Source organism: Neomonachus schauinslandi, chromosome 12 (genome assembly GCF_002201575.2).
Source record: "Neomonachus schauinslandi chromosome 12, ASM220157v2, whole genome shotgun sequence".
NCBI classification, from domain to species: domain Eukaryota; kingdom Metazoa; phylum Chordata; class Mammalia; order Carnivora; family Phocidae; genus Neomonachus; species Neomonachus schauinslandi.
The window spans coordinates 62,498,716-62,514,456 of NC_058414.1; the positions used below are offsets into that span (position 1 = coordinate 62,498,716).

General features: G+C 36.8%; 1 protein-coding gene across 6 annotated transcripts in view; it reads left to right on the forward strand.

Annotated features, from left to right (window-relative positions):
* Positions 1 to 15,741, forward strand: part of BBS9 (Bardet-Biedl syndrome 9) — a 475,024-nt gene that overhangs the window by 182,681 nt on the left and 276,602 nt on the right. For 3 of the 6 annotated variants that reach the window (XM_044920165.1, XM_044920167.1, XM_044920166.1), the window contains 4 exons: positions 2,050 to 2,126; positions 5,245 to 5,298; positions 12,328 to 12,430; positions 14,520 to 14,624. In XM_044920165.1, coding sequence (XP_044776100.1) covers positions 2,050 to 2,126; positions 5,245 to 5,298; positions 12,328 to 12,430; positions 14,520 to 14,624 — 339 coding nt within the window. The remainder of the gene's footprint in view (positions 1 to 2,049; positions 2,127 to 5,244; positions 5,299 to 12,327; positions 12,431 to 14,519; positions 14,625 to 15,741) is intronic. The other 3 variants (XM_044920168.1, XM_044920169.1, XM_044920170.1) reach the window with 1 other exon arrangement.

A 15,741-nucleotide genomic window follows, 5' to 3' on the forward strand; every position in this document is an offset into this window, starting at 1 on the left:
TCTTTCCCATGGAAAAGAAGTCCAGCAATGGGCAGACCAGGGTTGGTCTGGCAGTTCCACTGTTGTCAGGGGCTCCAATTCTTTCTGCCAGGGTCATCTATTGGTCCAGGATGGCTTCTGGAACTCCTGCCCTCACATCTGCAGCTGAGTCAGCCTCCTTAAGGATCTTTCCTGGAAGCCACACCCTGAGCAGCTTCTATTCACATCTCACTGGCCACTCCAAGGTTATAAGAGGCTGGGAAAATTTGTGTTTTAGCTGAGCACTTTGTTGCTCAGAATAAAATTGAGCCTCTTTTAGTAAAGAACTGAAGAATGGTTATTGGGTAGGCAGGGAGCAGTCTTCCGTATTGTCACTAAGTAAGTTATGGAAATTCCTACATCCAGTATTGCAGTACTGGAGGGAATGCCTGATGACAATTGTAGGTAGTTCTTCTCTTTGTGAGACAGCTGATTCCTGTGGCATCATCCAAGAACTTTCCATGTTTTTAGTCAGCTATCCTTGGTGTGTGAGGGATGTTTCCTCTCAGGGTCACAGGGTAATCTCAGCAGTTTCAGGTATTATGTGCAAATATGATTTCCAGGGAAGAAGAGAGACATTTCTCCTAAGTCTCCCTTTTTATTATGGGGAAATAGCTTTCCCAGAAGCGTGTGCCAGCACCCCCCCACTCCCAACTCCCTTCACCTCACGTCTGCCAGGATTAAGCCCCAGTGCTCATGCCTAAAGCAACAAATGGTTGGGGGAATGAAATCACCATGATTGGACCTGACCAATCCAAGGATTTTGAGATGAAGGCGAATGCCTCAGTAGAATTACAGCTCTGTCGCAAAGGAGGAGGAGGAGGGGAAAGTGGTTGTTAGGTGGGCAGCCAATAATCTGTCATTCATATATATATGTATATAAATACACACACACACATATATACACATGTATTTTTACATATATATTATTTAAGTTTCTCGTTTATTTAGGATCTGTGTCACTTGTTCATACCTCATTATGCACTATAAACATTTTTAAATTGTGAAATTTTAAGTTGTGAAAATAACACGAATATGATGAAAATAATTCTAAGAGTACTAAAAGGGTAAAACCCCCAGATCCTAGTTCCTCTAGATTATTTAAAGGTAACCTTTATCAAGAGTGTTTGTGGGGGCGCCTGGGTGGCTCAGTCGTTAAGCGTCTGCCTTCGGCTCAGGCCATAGTCCCAGGGTCCTGGGATTGAGCGCCGCATCGGGCTCCCTGCTCGGCGGGAAGCCTGATTCTCCCTCTCCCACTCCCCCTGCTTGTGTTTCTGTTCTCGCTGTCTCTCTAACAAATAAATAAAATCTTAAAAAAAAAAAAAAAAGAGTGTGTATTCTTTAAAAAAAATTCGTGTTTATTTCTTTTTACACAAATGTGCATATTAGATGCATTGTACAACATCTTGCTTTTTTTTTGTTTTTATTAATAGGCACATCCTGGAGTTCTTTTCATAATAGTGTATAAAGTTGGATAGCACTCTTATTTACAGCTTTGGGCTTTGGATCATTGCACAGTGTGGATATACCATAATCTAGTCAAGCATTTCCCTATTAATAGAAATATAGAGATTTAGGTTGTTTTTGTTTTTGTTTTTAATAACTACCAGCAGCAGAGAAGCTCCTTTGGTGTGTCTGTGAGTATTGGATAAATGCTAAGGAGTAGAATTGTTAAATCATAGGATATGTATATTTTACATTTTGATAGTTCTGACCAACTTACCTTCAAAAAGTTATAGTTTGGGCTTCTACCTATAGTGTTAAGGAGAGAGCATTGAAGTTCCAGACACTCTTCAGTCACTGGGACACATCTTAGATAGTATCTTTGGAGAAAGACAGTTTTTCTTTAAAATTTTGTAGTGGGGGAAGAATTATCAGATTTCTAATTCTGTAATGCATTAGTTTTTTTCAAGTTGTGAGTATGTTTATGGGGTTGTTTTTTGATATATGATATAGAAAAACCTTTTTTAAAAAACTGTATGCAGCAGGTTTACCTTATGATTAAATATTGTTTTTCTCTTTAAATTACAGGTATTTGGCCCATAACGGAGAGAGAAGATGATTTGAAAGTTTCCGCCATGGTTTCTCCTAACTTTGATTCAGTGTCTGTAGGTATATTCGCAGACTTTAAAAGGGTTTAGGATAGTGGTGGCCTCTGCTGATTTGGGATCAATATGTATTGGTTTAAATTTTTAGTCCCCAGATAGAAACTTTAGGGAGGATAACAACTTTTAGTCTTTATTACTTTCTAGAAAAAACATTTCCAATCTCTTATTAGTTCCTTAGGTAGGATTTTGGTCTAAAAAAAGGAGCGGATGGGGCAATAGTAGAAGAGGTTTTCCCCATTATTCTGAATCTACTTTAAAAAAAAAAAAACTTTTTCAGTACCAGAATATTGAGATAATCATAATCCAGGTGAATAATACCCTACAAGATTTTTGTTGAAGGTTCAATGAGATAGTGTTGTGGGGTAGAGGGAGATGGGGGTGGGGAGGGAGGTGTTTGTGTGTGTTATTTAACAATAAACAGTTGGGCAGTTGGGCCAGGAATTATTTTTTCCTGCCATTTGTATCTGTGTGACCCAGGGCAGGGTATTTTATTTTATTTTCTTAGTCTCAATTTTTCTCATCTGTAAAATGGGAGTAATAATAGAATCTACTTTGTTGCATTGTTATGATAACAATATCAGCAGCATCATCATCAAATTACATTTTAGTTCTTTTAGCATTATCATCACCACCACCACCACCACCACCATACTCTGCATTCCACCGCTTGTCTCGTCCACTGCCATATCTTTAGTGTCTGTCACATAATGAGTGCTCAGTATTTTTGCTTCATAAATGAATGGAGATGAGAAACAGGAAGGATGAAAGAGGGACTGTCCTTGGTCATGTTGCCCCATCTCCTTGTTTAGTTTTCTGTAAGCACTTGTTAGATTATAATTGGTTATGTCTCACTGCCTGCAGTTTGGGCAAAAATCTATTAAGCTTATCTGTGTCTGAATCAGAAGTTGATCAGTTTTGGCAAGTGATCAAATTCACTGGTTTTTACTATATTTGGAGTTCATGTCATGTAATTTTACCTAGGAAATGACTTCGATATTTAGGTATCAGAGCATAATATAGTTAAGTACTTGTCCTAAGTTTTCAAAGATTAATCTTGGTATAAAGAGCCAACCCAAGCTGTGATAAAAATCACGTTAACTTTGCCATAATATAGTAAGTTGGGCATACTTAAAAAAAAGTACTATATATGAAAGAAACGTTCACTCAGCTGAGTCACATAGTAGAGGCACTGTTTAAAACATTGGCCATTCAGCACACACCATTTCTCACTCTACCTGAAGGGTATAGTCGGAGTGGAACATTTTTGCTTAGTTAGCTGACAAATGTACACACATTTTCTTGCCTTGGAAATGATTCTTATTTTCCTTTGGGCAACTTATATAATTTTTTCTAGGTTCTCTTAAACATAAGCTGTTTGGAAGGAGGAATTCCCTTTCTGTTCTTTAGCAACTTTTGATCTTTGTAGGAAAAGGCCTTGTGTAATAGCACTATATTGTAATGTATATTTCCTTATTGGGAACTCAGAGTGCTGTTTCCTCTTAACTAGGTGTCTCTTTCCAGCTTCATTTTCCCTGTCTTACTATTTTTTTCCTTCTTAAGATATTCCTGAGAGTATCATATTCATCCCATTAGAACACACCAACCCAACGATTTATATGGCTATGGTGCCATTGTGTCTTTGTGTAGCTATTTCTCTCTGGCTATAATTTTATCTTCCCAAAGGACTGCTGTCCTTGAAGTACCTAGGTGTTTAAACATGGATTGAAAAGAGCAGGAAACAGGAGATGTTGGTTTCTCTTCTAGATCTGTGGACAGGTAAATGTAAAACATTTCCTGGATTTTAGGTTCTACTAGAACGAAAAGCCTGGTTTAGCATTTTATTTTGTCATTATTATGAAAGCACACATCTAAAAAATAATATAATTTATATTAGAGTGAGGTCTTTTACGATGAGACAAGCATTGCTGTCCTATCTTCTGGATTGAGGTGGATCAGAGTTCATATATCGTTTTCTGTGGAGTCGTATATAATAGAATATGAATCTCCCAACTCTTACTTATGCTGGTACCCAGTATATTATAGCCATCCCTGTTGCTTAGAAGTGGCTTAGTTTTTCTTAGTAAAAAAAAAATTCAAATAAGTTAACTAAAAGCACAATGGATCTATTCATTGGTTGGATTAGTGATTTTATGACCTTAATTGTTCCCTAATAATGGGTATTATGGAAGATTATGTTACCCCTTGGTCTTATTCTGTCATAGAGTGAGCATTTTTTCCTCTCAATCTATCACTCTAATAAGTAAATTATAACTTATAAGGAAATGTTTGCTGTATTATATTATGCTCTGAATTCTTTAAGGGGTAGGATCAAGTAACCCAGGCTGATGTTCAAAGAGTGACCTAGTTTATGATATGAGCTAGTAAAAAAATACACTTCTACTTTTATTTTCTAGGTGTAAGGCTACTCAAGCTTTGTATCATTAGTTACATGTCTTAGATACATATTATTAATCAGAATACCTTTGGCAAGTTGAAAATATAAGGACCTTAAAGGATAGCATAATGCTTATCTGAGAAGTACAAGGAGGCTTTCTTCAATATAATATAAAGAACTAGTTAATAGAATTAATTGGTTTCAATATTTTTTAAAAATTTATTTATTTATTTTTTAAGATTTTATTTATTTATTCATGAGAGACAGACAGAGAGAGAGAGAGGCAGAGGGAGAAGCAGGCTCCCAAGGAGCAGGGAGCCCGATGCGGGACTCGATCCCAGGACCCTGGGATCATGACCTGAGCTGAAGGCAGACGCTTAACCATCTGAGCCACCCAGGCGCCCCCAAATTTTTTTATTTAAATTCTATTAGTTTCAACATTTAAGTAAATTTGTCAAGAGAGTATTTTAAATAATAAAATATGTGACCTTTTTTTTTTCCATTTTGGAAAAGGTTTTTATTAGCTTATGACTTTCCAGTTGAAGGTATTCAAAAAGCCACATTGACCCTTTTAGTCTGTCATTAGATTGATAAGTCCTTTATGGTTAGTTCCCTATTTTGGTGGTGGGAAGTATATATTGCACCCATTGTGTTTACTCATGGATAGACATGTAATTTGCAACCATTCTTTCCTTCCTTCTCTTCTCAATTCTGTTTTTACAGCAAGCTACTGATGTTGAAGTGGGAACTGACCTTGTCCCTTCAGTCACAGTTAAGGTATTGTACCATGGTTCTAGACTGTATTGTGCAAACAGTATTACACATTTCATCACATCTGCCACTGTTGTCATCCTACGACTGGCTTATGGAAATGTAAAACAAGCACTTGAAATTTACACATTTCCCTCAGCCTTGTGTACCAAGGATAACCTTTATTGTTTCCTACAAATATAAAACTGATAATTGCATTTGTAGCAATGTTATGTAATATAAATAATTTTTATGGGTTATGCTTAACTGTTATGTTTAAATGATCTAGGGTCTTTTTTCTAGAAACAAAATTAGCATTTTAAATATGTTGGAGGAGTTGTGTCATCACCATTTATGATAGACCAACCAGTTGATTGCAGCATCATATATATAGGGGAATTATATGAATGCTAATATCTTTCTTCTATCTATAATTATGTGTATATTTTAGAAGAATTTCCACTCATCTACCTGCCATAACATTAACTTTAAATGGATGTATTTATAGCAAGAAAATATTAAATGAAGAAGCCACAAAGTAGAGTAATGACAAATTGATAGTCCTAAAAAAATAGAATATGAAGGATGTGGTTTTGGTTAAGATTTTTAGTCCTGTCATTGTAGAATTTTAGAACTAGAACTCAAATGTAGAACCCTCTTAAGGCATTTAGATTAAAGTGTGGTAAGCAGTCAGCACGTTATTAAGCTGAAAATATTTATCACTGCCTAGACCTTGGAGCCAGGAAAAGTTGTGGATCTTGGCGATTTGCTTAGTTAAAACTTGGACAGGACTTTTTATTTTCTTAGATTATGGGTTGCTGTCCTTGGAGGAGCTTGACAGGGCACCAGGCTTTACCAATTGTGTTCGCTTACACTGGACCCAGCGGGTGGCCCAAGTGTGGGGATCTTTGGTAGAAGTTGAAGGGAGCCCAATCTTGTAACAGTTTCCTAAGCTAATTTTTTTGGATTCTTGCCACTACTGCTTTTCCAGACTCAGAGGTATTAATGAGATAGAGCCTTTGATTGGATGGGGGGAGGGAGAACTGGGAAAGACCACCCTTGTTTCCAGTGGCAAGAAATCAAACACTTAAGAAAAAACAAAAAAACAAAAAACCGCTGCAGAGTTCCAGGAATGATCTATAGACTTTTGTGTAGAGAAACCTCTTTTTTATCTATCTACCGATACTGTTCAGACACACACACATAATAATTCAGGAGCACACTATAAATTGCAAAAAGAAATCCTGTACTTAAACCAAATAACATTGCTCATGCTAATTCCCACCCCCCACCAACTGCTCGTTATTGCTATAAGTAAATATACCTTTCTCACCTATGCAGTTCTTAGGCTTTCAAATAGCCATCTTAAAATGATGGCATGACACTACTGGAAAATTCTCCTTCATTAATGGAATTTTTATATTTGAGAATGACTAAGTCTCAGCTCTCTTCCTTATTGCCATTATTAAGAGCATGAGAAAGAATGCAACACACAAGGGTTGCATAAAATCAGCTGGACTTGTACAGCAGACACAGTGACTTCCTGATTCTGTCGGACGGTTTCTATACAAATTTTGCTATAAATCTCTTCTTATAGCCTTTTATAACAACAGCAGCCAAGATATATAACCATGCAAGTTTCCATTATAATAAATCCTGTTAATTGAGAAAATTTTTCCATCCGTTCCAAGTGAATGAAGATGTGGCTACCATGAGTATGTGTGCATGATGCGTGACCATCTATTCCAGGCAACTAAGGCAGAGTGGTTGTTCATACCTGGCCTTTGGAGTCATATTTATATATCTAGGATAAAAATTTGGTATTATATTTCCTAAGGATCATATTTCATTTTGTTAGAACCAGAAAATAGCATGGAAAATTCTTCTATTAATGTTTTATGTTTTCCCCTTAATATTCTGTAATTATTTTTCTCTTAAAATATGAGGTTTATGATCTAGCCAAGTCTTTAACTCTTTTTTTTTTTTTTTTTGGCTCAAACACAAGTCTTCTTTGTTTTCCTCTAGTTATTTTCATCACACATCTCCTTGGTTCACATTTGAAAATGCCTAGGCCATTGTTGGGGTTTAATAAATCTGTGCATGAGAGCTATCATGATTTTACACAGTGTAAAATTGTGTGATCGTTGTCTAAGTACACATTGTTATGCCAGGTGGAGTCAGAATGTCTGTTTTTTTTTTTTTTTTTAAGATTTTATTTGAGTAAGAGAGAGCATGAGCGGGGGGGGGAGGGGTAGAGGGGGAGGGAGAATCAGGGGGGCTCAATGCTGGGCTCCATACGGGGCTCCATCCCAGGACCCTGGGATCATAACCTGAGCCACAGGCAGATGCTTCACCAACTGAGCCACCCAGGCGGTCCAGAATGTATGTTCTCTTATAAGTAGCTTATTACTACTTTAAAGATTTTTCATTTTCACTTTTAAAACTAAGCTCTTATGATATATTCATGGTGATAGTTTTCAGTTCTCTTGCACATATTGGCTTATTGGTCTTGGACATGTTATTTAACTTCTCTGAACCTCTTTTTTTAAACTGTAAAATGAGGATACTTTTTAATTGCAGGGTTGTTTTGAGACTTAACCACAGTTTATTAAGAGCATGGACTCTGGATTCTGGCAGACAGAAGTTAAATTGTGGTTCTTTCACTTATAATCAGAGTGGCCTTGGGCAAATTATTTAGCTTCTCTGAACCACAGTTTTCTCTTCTGTAAAATGATGTATAGTGATAGTCCCTGTTTCATGATGTTGTGAAGATTAAATGAGATAATGCACACAAATAATTTATTTGCATGGTTCCATGAATATAAAAAGCCATTAATGGTTATCATTAATATTATTAATTTTATTTAAAAATATATGTATAGACTAGCATTATATTATTATTTATAGTAAAATATTTAAGTTGTACCCTGTTTATTCAGTGGGCCTGGCGTAATTTCTTCTTCCCATAATTACCATCAAGATTTTACTAAAAATTTTTTGTTTATAATGATCAGACATCATGAAGGAAGCTTTGCTTGTGGTATGCAGATTCCCCTCATGTATTCCCAGGGCTTATAAAGTAAAAATTGAGGATTCATTGTTCATTTGCTGTGTTTATTGTATTTATTTGCATCAATAGTTATCCTTTCAAATTTTATTTTGCAAGTCAAAATTTTTGTGTTTAACTTATTTTTTAAGTTGTATAGACTACCCACATCATTTAAAATGAATGGAAGATACTTACTGAATCTAATTATATGTATATAATGTTTCTGGGCCAGTTGCGTATTCCTGTATATTGTTTCTTTCTCTATAGTATGTGTGTGTATGTATATATTATATATATATGAATATATATGTAAAATATATATTAAGGAATAGGTGATACATGCCTTTTACTTAAGAGAAATTTGAAAACTACTTTTTTTTCTTTCTTTTTTTTTTATTCTTATGTTAATCCCCATACATTACATCATTAGTTTTAGATGTAGTGTTCCATGATTCATTGTTTGTGCATAACACCCAGTGCTCCATGCAGAATGTGCCCTCCTCAATACCCATCACCTGGCTAACCCATCCTCCCATTCCCCTCCCCTCTAAAACCCTCACTTTGTTTTTCAGAGTCCATTGTCTCTCATGGTTCGTCTACCCCTCCGATTTCCCCCCCTTCATTCTTCCCCTCCTGCTACCTTCTTCTTCTTTTTTTTTTTTTTCTTAACATATATTGCATTATTTGTTTCAGAGGTACAGATCTGAGATTCAACAGTCTTGCACGATTCACAACGCTTACCATAGCACATACCCTCCCCAGTGTCTATCACCCAGTCACCCCATCCCTCCCACCCCACCCCCCACTCCAGCAACCCTCAGTTTGGAAAACTACTTTTCTTAAAAATAGGTGTACCCTTGCCCTATGTGAGTTAGTAATGACATGTATCTGTCTCATATACTAGAATCTAATAACTAGACTGTAAGTTGCTCTACAGCAGAAGTGCCATATAGAAGAGTGCTTCTTAACTCTGGTAGTACATAGGTATCTGGGGAGCTAGGAAAAAAAAAACAATACCCAGAACGACCCCGAGAGATTGTGATTCAGTTGGTATACCAACCCTACCTGGGCAGTTGACTGTGGTTAAGTCTGGCTTACCATACCAACCACGTGGATGAACTCATCCAAATGAGACTGTTCAAAGGTTGGGACTTTTAGGACACAAAAGTCCAAAGAGAGAACATGCGCAATGAAAGTAAGATCTTTAAGCTTTTTCTTTGATAGCCTGAAAAATGATGCCCCTTAGCACTGTGACCCAGTAAAAATCCACAGGCCTGATGGTTTCTGCTGATGTTCCTCCTTAGGGGGAGTGAGAGAAGTCCTGGCCTTCTTTACCCATACCTGTCCTACTTCCCAGTCACACTGTTAACCTAGAGTTCTTAGCTTTTGATTCTAATATGGGAGGGTTTTCTTAGCGTCACCATATAAGAGCACCAGTTTAGAAATGCAACCAGCTGAGATACGCGGCAGTCAATATTGCCACTCTTTGATATTTTCTAGAATTAGATCTGTCATGTGTTTTTGTGTCAAGCCATGGAATAAAATGTGGTGCTTTGATATGTATCTAGGCTAGTAAATATCCACCCAGTAAGGAAATCTTTAGAGAATAATTAATTTATGCAAAAGGTGGTATGCAGATACTAGATAAGATCATCCCGTTGCCACATTTATACATGAAAAGAAAATGAATACATATTTCATGATGTAATTATTCACCAAGTGCAGGGCAGATTTTTCCTTTGTTTTTTTTTAATGTGTTTATTTATTTAAAAAATTTTTTTAAAGAAGATTTTATTTATTTATTTGACAGAGAGATAGAGAGAGAGTACAAGTAGGCAGAGAGGCAGGCAGAGGGAGAGGGAGAAGCAGGCTTCCCGCTGAGCAGGGAGCCCAATGCAGAGCTTGATACCAGGACCCTGGGATCATGACCCGAGCCGAAGGCAGCCGCTTAACCAACTGAGCCACCCAGGCGCCCCTCTTTAAAAAATTTTTAAATTAACATATAAAGTATTATTTGTTTCAGGGGTACAGGTCTGTGATTCATCAGTCTTACACAATTCACAGCGCTCACCATAGCACATACCCTCCCCAATGTCCATCCCCCAGCCACCCCATCCCTCCCACCTCCACCACTCCAGCAACCCTCAGTTTGTTTCCTGAGATTAAGAGTCTCTTATGGTTTGTCTCCCTCTCTGATTTCGTCCTGTTTCATTTTTCCCTCCCTTCCCCTATGATCCTCTGTCTTGTTTCTCAAATTCCACATATCAGTGAGATCGTATGATAATTGCCTTTCTCTGATTGACTTATTTCGCTTAGCATAATACCCTCTAGTTCTGTCCACGTCGTTGCAAACGGCAAGATTTCATTTTTTGATGGCTGCATAATATTCCATTGTGTGTGTGTGTGTGTGTGTGTGTGTGTGTGTGTGTGTATACACCACTTCTTTATCCATTCATCTGTTGATGGACCTCTTGGCTCTTTCCATAGCTTGACTATTGTGGACATTGCTGCTAAAAACATATCAGACTCAACACCCAAAGAACAAATAATCCAATCAAGAAATGGGCAGAAGACATGAACAGACATTTTTCCAAAGAAGACATCCAGATGGCCCACAGACACATGAAAAAGTGCTCAACATCATTCAGCATGAGGGAAATCCAAATCAAAACCTCAATGAGATACCACCTCACACCAGTCAGAATGGCTAAAATTAACAAGTCAGGAAATGACAGATGTTGGTGAGGATGCAGAGAAAGGGGAACCCTCCTACACTGTTGGTGGGAATGCAAGCTGGTGCAGCCACTCTGGAAAACAGTATGGAGGTTCCTCAAAAAGTTGAAAATAGAGCTACCCTATGGTCCAGCAATTGCACTACTGGGTATTTACCCCAAAGATACAAATGTAGTGATCCGAAGGGGCACGTGCACCCCAGTGTTTATAGCAGCAATGTCCTTTGCTTTTGATAGAACATTTTTTATATCTTTATTGAGATATAATTCATATACCATACAATTTACTCATATAAAGAGTTCAGTTCAGTGATTTTTACTATATTTGCAGAGTTGTGGAACCATAACCAGAATTTAATTTTAGAACATTTTGTCCCCCTTTAAAGTAACCACATGCTCCCTTTCCTCTTCCATCATCTACCCCTCCCCCGTTCCCATCCCTCAGCAACTTCTATTTTCTGTCTCTATAGATTTGCCTATTCTGGACATTTCATATAAATGGAATCATACAATATGTGGTTCTTTGTGACTGGCTTCTACCCCTTAGCACAATGTTTTTAAGGTTTACCCATGTTGTAGCACGTGCCAGTACTTCATTTCTTTTGATTACTGAATACGCTGAATACTATTTCATTGTAAGGATATACCATATTTTGCTTATCCGTTCATCAATTGATGGACATTTGGGTTGTTTCTACTTTTGGCTATTGTGAAGAATGCTGCTATGAAATCTGTGTACAAGGTTTTGGGGGGATGTATGTTTTCATTTCTCTTGGCATGGAATTGTGAGGTCATATGGTAAATTTATGTTTAATTTTTTAAGAAACTATTTTCTTGCATGGCTATACCATTTTACATTCCCATCAGCAATGTATGAGGTGTTTTTCCTCACATTCTTGCTAACACCTATTTTGTGTCTGTTCTTTTGATTATAGCATTTTAGATGTGTAGTAGTATCTCATTGTGGTTTTAACTTCTATTTCATAGTGATTAAAGATATTGAGCATGTTTTCATGTGCTTGTTTGGCCATTTCTATATCTCCTTTGGAGGAAAGTTTGTTTAACTCCTTTGTCCAGTTTCTAACGGTAGAAAGTACCACTTACCTACTTACCAGTTAATCTACTATTTATGTTACATGTTATGTTTTGCCACTACTCATTTTTTCTCAGATAATGTTTCCTAATTATTTGCTAATGATTTTTTACATACTTTTGCTATCCTATCAATTTGGATAAAATGTAATTTTCTATTAATAACAATTTCTGTTTCCTTAGGTCACATTGCAGAATCGACTGGCACTGCAAAAAGCCAAATTATCAGTCTATGTGCAACCACCTTTAGTATTGACCTGTGATCAGTTCACCTTTGAATTTATGGGTAAGTGTTCTGTTTTGGCTTAAAGTCTATCATGGTGTGAGGTTTTCTTTTAATTAAAAGAAATTTTTTTTTGGTTAGTATGTTTATTTCATGGATGTGTTTCTTGTCTGAATAGTGAGGCTGGTATCTTTCTAAAATCAATGATTGTGTTGTTTTGCTTATATTTCCCCTCTAAACATCAAGCATGAATGATACTTTTTTTAAAAAATAGCAATATTCAGTGAATGGTCATTGAGCTGAAGTAATTATAGATTTTCAAGTGCTTTCCTTAACTAGATGGGCCTGTAATTGTAGTTAAATACTATAATTTGGAAGGCTTTCTTTATTGGTGTTTCTCTAGTGAGCTGTTTATTGAATCAGTTATGTGTGAAGAAAGAATATTGGCTTTGGAGTCTGGCCTGAATTTGAATTCTGGCTCTGACACTTACTCGATGTGTAACCTTCAGCAAGCTACTTTAGTAATTACTTGGAACCTCAATTTCTTTTAATCTGCAGAAAGGGGATAGTGATATCTGTCTTGCAGGGCTGTTTTGCAGATTTAATTAGAAAATGAAGCTATGGAAGATACCTGTAATAATGCCTAAAAGAGTAGACAGGTCATAAATGGCCACTCTTGGTAAGATTTCTTTGCACAGAATCTCTCATGTCCTATCATTTGCATCCCAGTTGTCATTAGTCCCATCAAAATGATTTCTGCTTTATCTTTCTAGCCTTTTTCTTTCTTTGTTTACTGCTGCTGTTCAGCTGGTCATTCTGTATCTTATTCATGAAGTCAAGAACCTATTTCTCTCTTTCGCCTTTGTATTATCAACCCTTACTTGAGTGCGCCTGGCAGATAGGAGGAATTCAATAAAATATTAATTGAAACATTGAATGAATGGTTGAATGGTTGAAGTAACTTTGTAGTGATGCCCAATCATTGGATTCTCACTTTATTTTCTAATTTTTTTTCATGGTACTTCCAATTTGTCTTTCTTTTTTTAATTATTATTTTTATATATTTTTATTTTTTTTATTTTATTATGTTAATCACCATACATTACATCATTAGTTTTTGATGTAGTGTTCCATGATTCACTGTTTGCACACAACACCCAGTGCTCCATTCAGTACGTACCCTCTTTAATACCCATCACCAGGCTAACCCATCCCCCCACGCCCCTCCCCTCTAGAACCCTCAGTTTGTTTCTCAGAGTCCATTGTCTCTCATGGTTCGTCTCCCCCTCCGATTTCCCTCCCTTCATTTTTCCCCTCCTACTATCTTCTTTTTTTTTTTTTTAACATATAATGTATTATTTGTTTCAGAGGTGCAGGTCTGTGATTGAACAGTCTTACACCATTCACAGCACTCACCATAGTACATACCCTCCCCGATGTCTATCACCCAGCCACCCCATCCCTCCTACCCCCCACCACTCCAGGGTATTATGCTAAGTGAAATAAGTCAGTCAGAGAAAGACATGTATGATATGATCTCACTGATATGAGGAATTCTTAATCTCAGGAAACCAGTTTGTCTTTCTAAAACACATTCTGAACAATTTATTTTTCCAGTTAAAAACCTCTTAAGACTGCCTAACACAGGTTGGAGGTCAAATACATGAATGTAGAAGTCTATGTACAATCTGCAAAGTCGTTACAGTTATAGTTACATCCTTATGCAGTCCCCCCTCCCATTTTCTCCTGCAGTCTGTATTCTCGCCATGATAAACTGTACTAATCCCTGTTCCCAGATTCTCTTGCCTTTTTGTGTACATATTTCTTTGATCATGCTGCCTATTCATCTGACTAAAGAGAAGCAGTGATGTAGAATATGGGCACCCTTGTTCTGAAGTCAGTTTCCAGTTCTTTATTAGCTGTATGACCTTGGGCAAGCTTCTTAATCTCTCTGTAGCCAGTTTCCTCATGCACAAAAGTTGGGGACAATAATAGTACACACCTTACTGGGTTATTGTGAGGATTAAATAAATTAATCCATGTAAAGTGCTTAGGATACTAGCTGGCATGTAGTGTATGCATAATTTTAACTGTTGTTAATAATAATTGTCCAAGATTTTGTAACTTAATATTACTTTTACATTGCTTATAGCACCAGAGATGAGTAGAACAGTATCCTTTTCTGTTTATCTGAAAGGGAGTTATACACCACCTCAATTGGAAGGAAATGCTGTTGTTTCTTATTCCAGACCATCAGGTAAGCACACAGTTGTTCACAGATTTATAAGCCTAATTACTCCTTTTAAAATATTGGGGTTATGGGTGCCTGGGTGGCTCAGTTGGTTAAGCGACTGCCTTCGGCTCAGGTCATGATCCTGGAGTCCCGGGATCGAGTCCCACATCGGGCTCCCTGCTCGGCAGGGAGCCTGCTTCTCCCTCTGACCCTTCCCCCTCTCATGTGCTCTCTGTCTCTCTCATTCTCTCTGTCTCAAATAAATAAATAAAATCTTTAAAAAAAAAAAAAAAAAAAAAAATATTGGGGTTATGAGTTAAATATTTAAGTGTTTAAGACTGAAAAACACATTATAAAATATTACTAAATGGAAAAATAATTCTTTCCTAGTGTTAAATAAAATTATATGTCCAAATTACTGTTATGTGTTATGAATTATTAGAGATAAGTCTATTTAGCTGATTTCCACATATAATGTTTGATTCTGTCTTTTCAATTATTAGCAAATATGATATATTTTTATTCACAATCAAAGAATGGTATTAGACTTCACTTATTTGAACAAAGAAGAAAAGCCTGGGGCGCCTGGGTGGCTCAGACGTTAAGCGTCTGCCTTCGGCTCAGGTCATGATCCCGGGGTCCTGGGATCGAGCCCTGCATCGGGCTCCCTGCTCCGCGGGAAGCCTGCTTCTCCCTCTTCCGCTTCCCCTGCTTGTGTTCCCTCTCTCGCTTTGTCTCTCTCTTCAAATAAATAAATAAAATCTTTAAAAAAAAAAAAAAAGAAGAAAAGCCTTGTGTGAATTAGTGAAAAAGACTGTTACGAAATGCTCTAATATAAAGCAGTATTCAGAGTTTCAGACACTGTTTTAATGACTAAATAAAACTCTTTAGTATCATACGTGTTAAAATATTTAAGAACAGATTTACTAAAATTTGATCTGTGCTTTTTCATGGAACTCTTTTTTAAATTAAAAAAGTTATCTTCAGTCCAGTTGAGATTCAGTTAGTGGTAAATTTCAACTTCGTTCGGTCAAATTTTATAGTTTGTTTTTTTTCCCTGTGCAGTGAATTTTTCATATTAACTGTTTGACAATCTGTTTATTGGTAGAATATGAATAATTAGTCATTGCTTTTTTTTTCA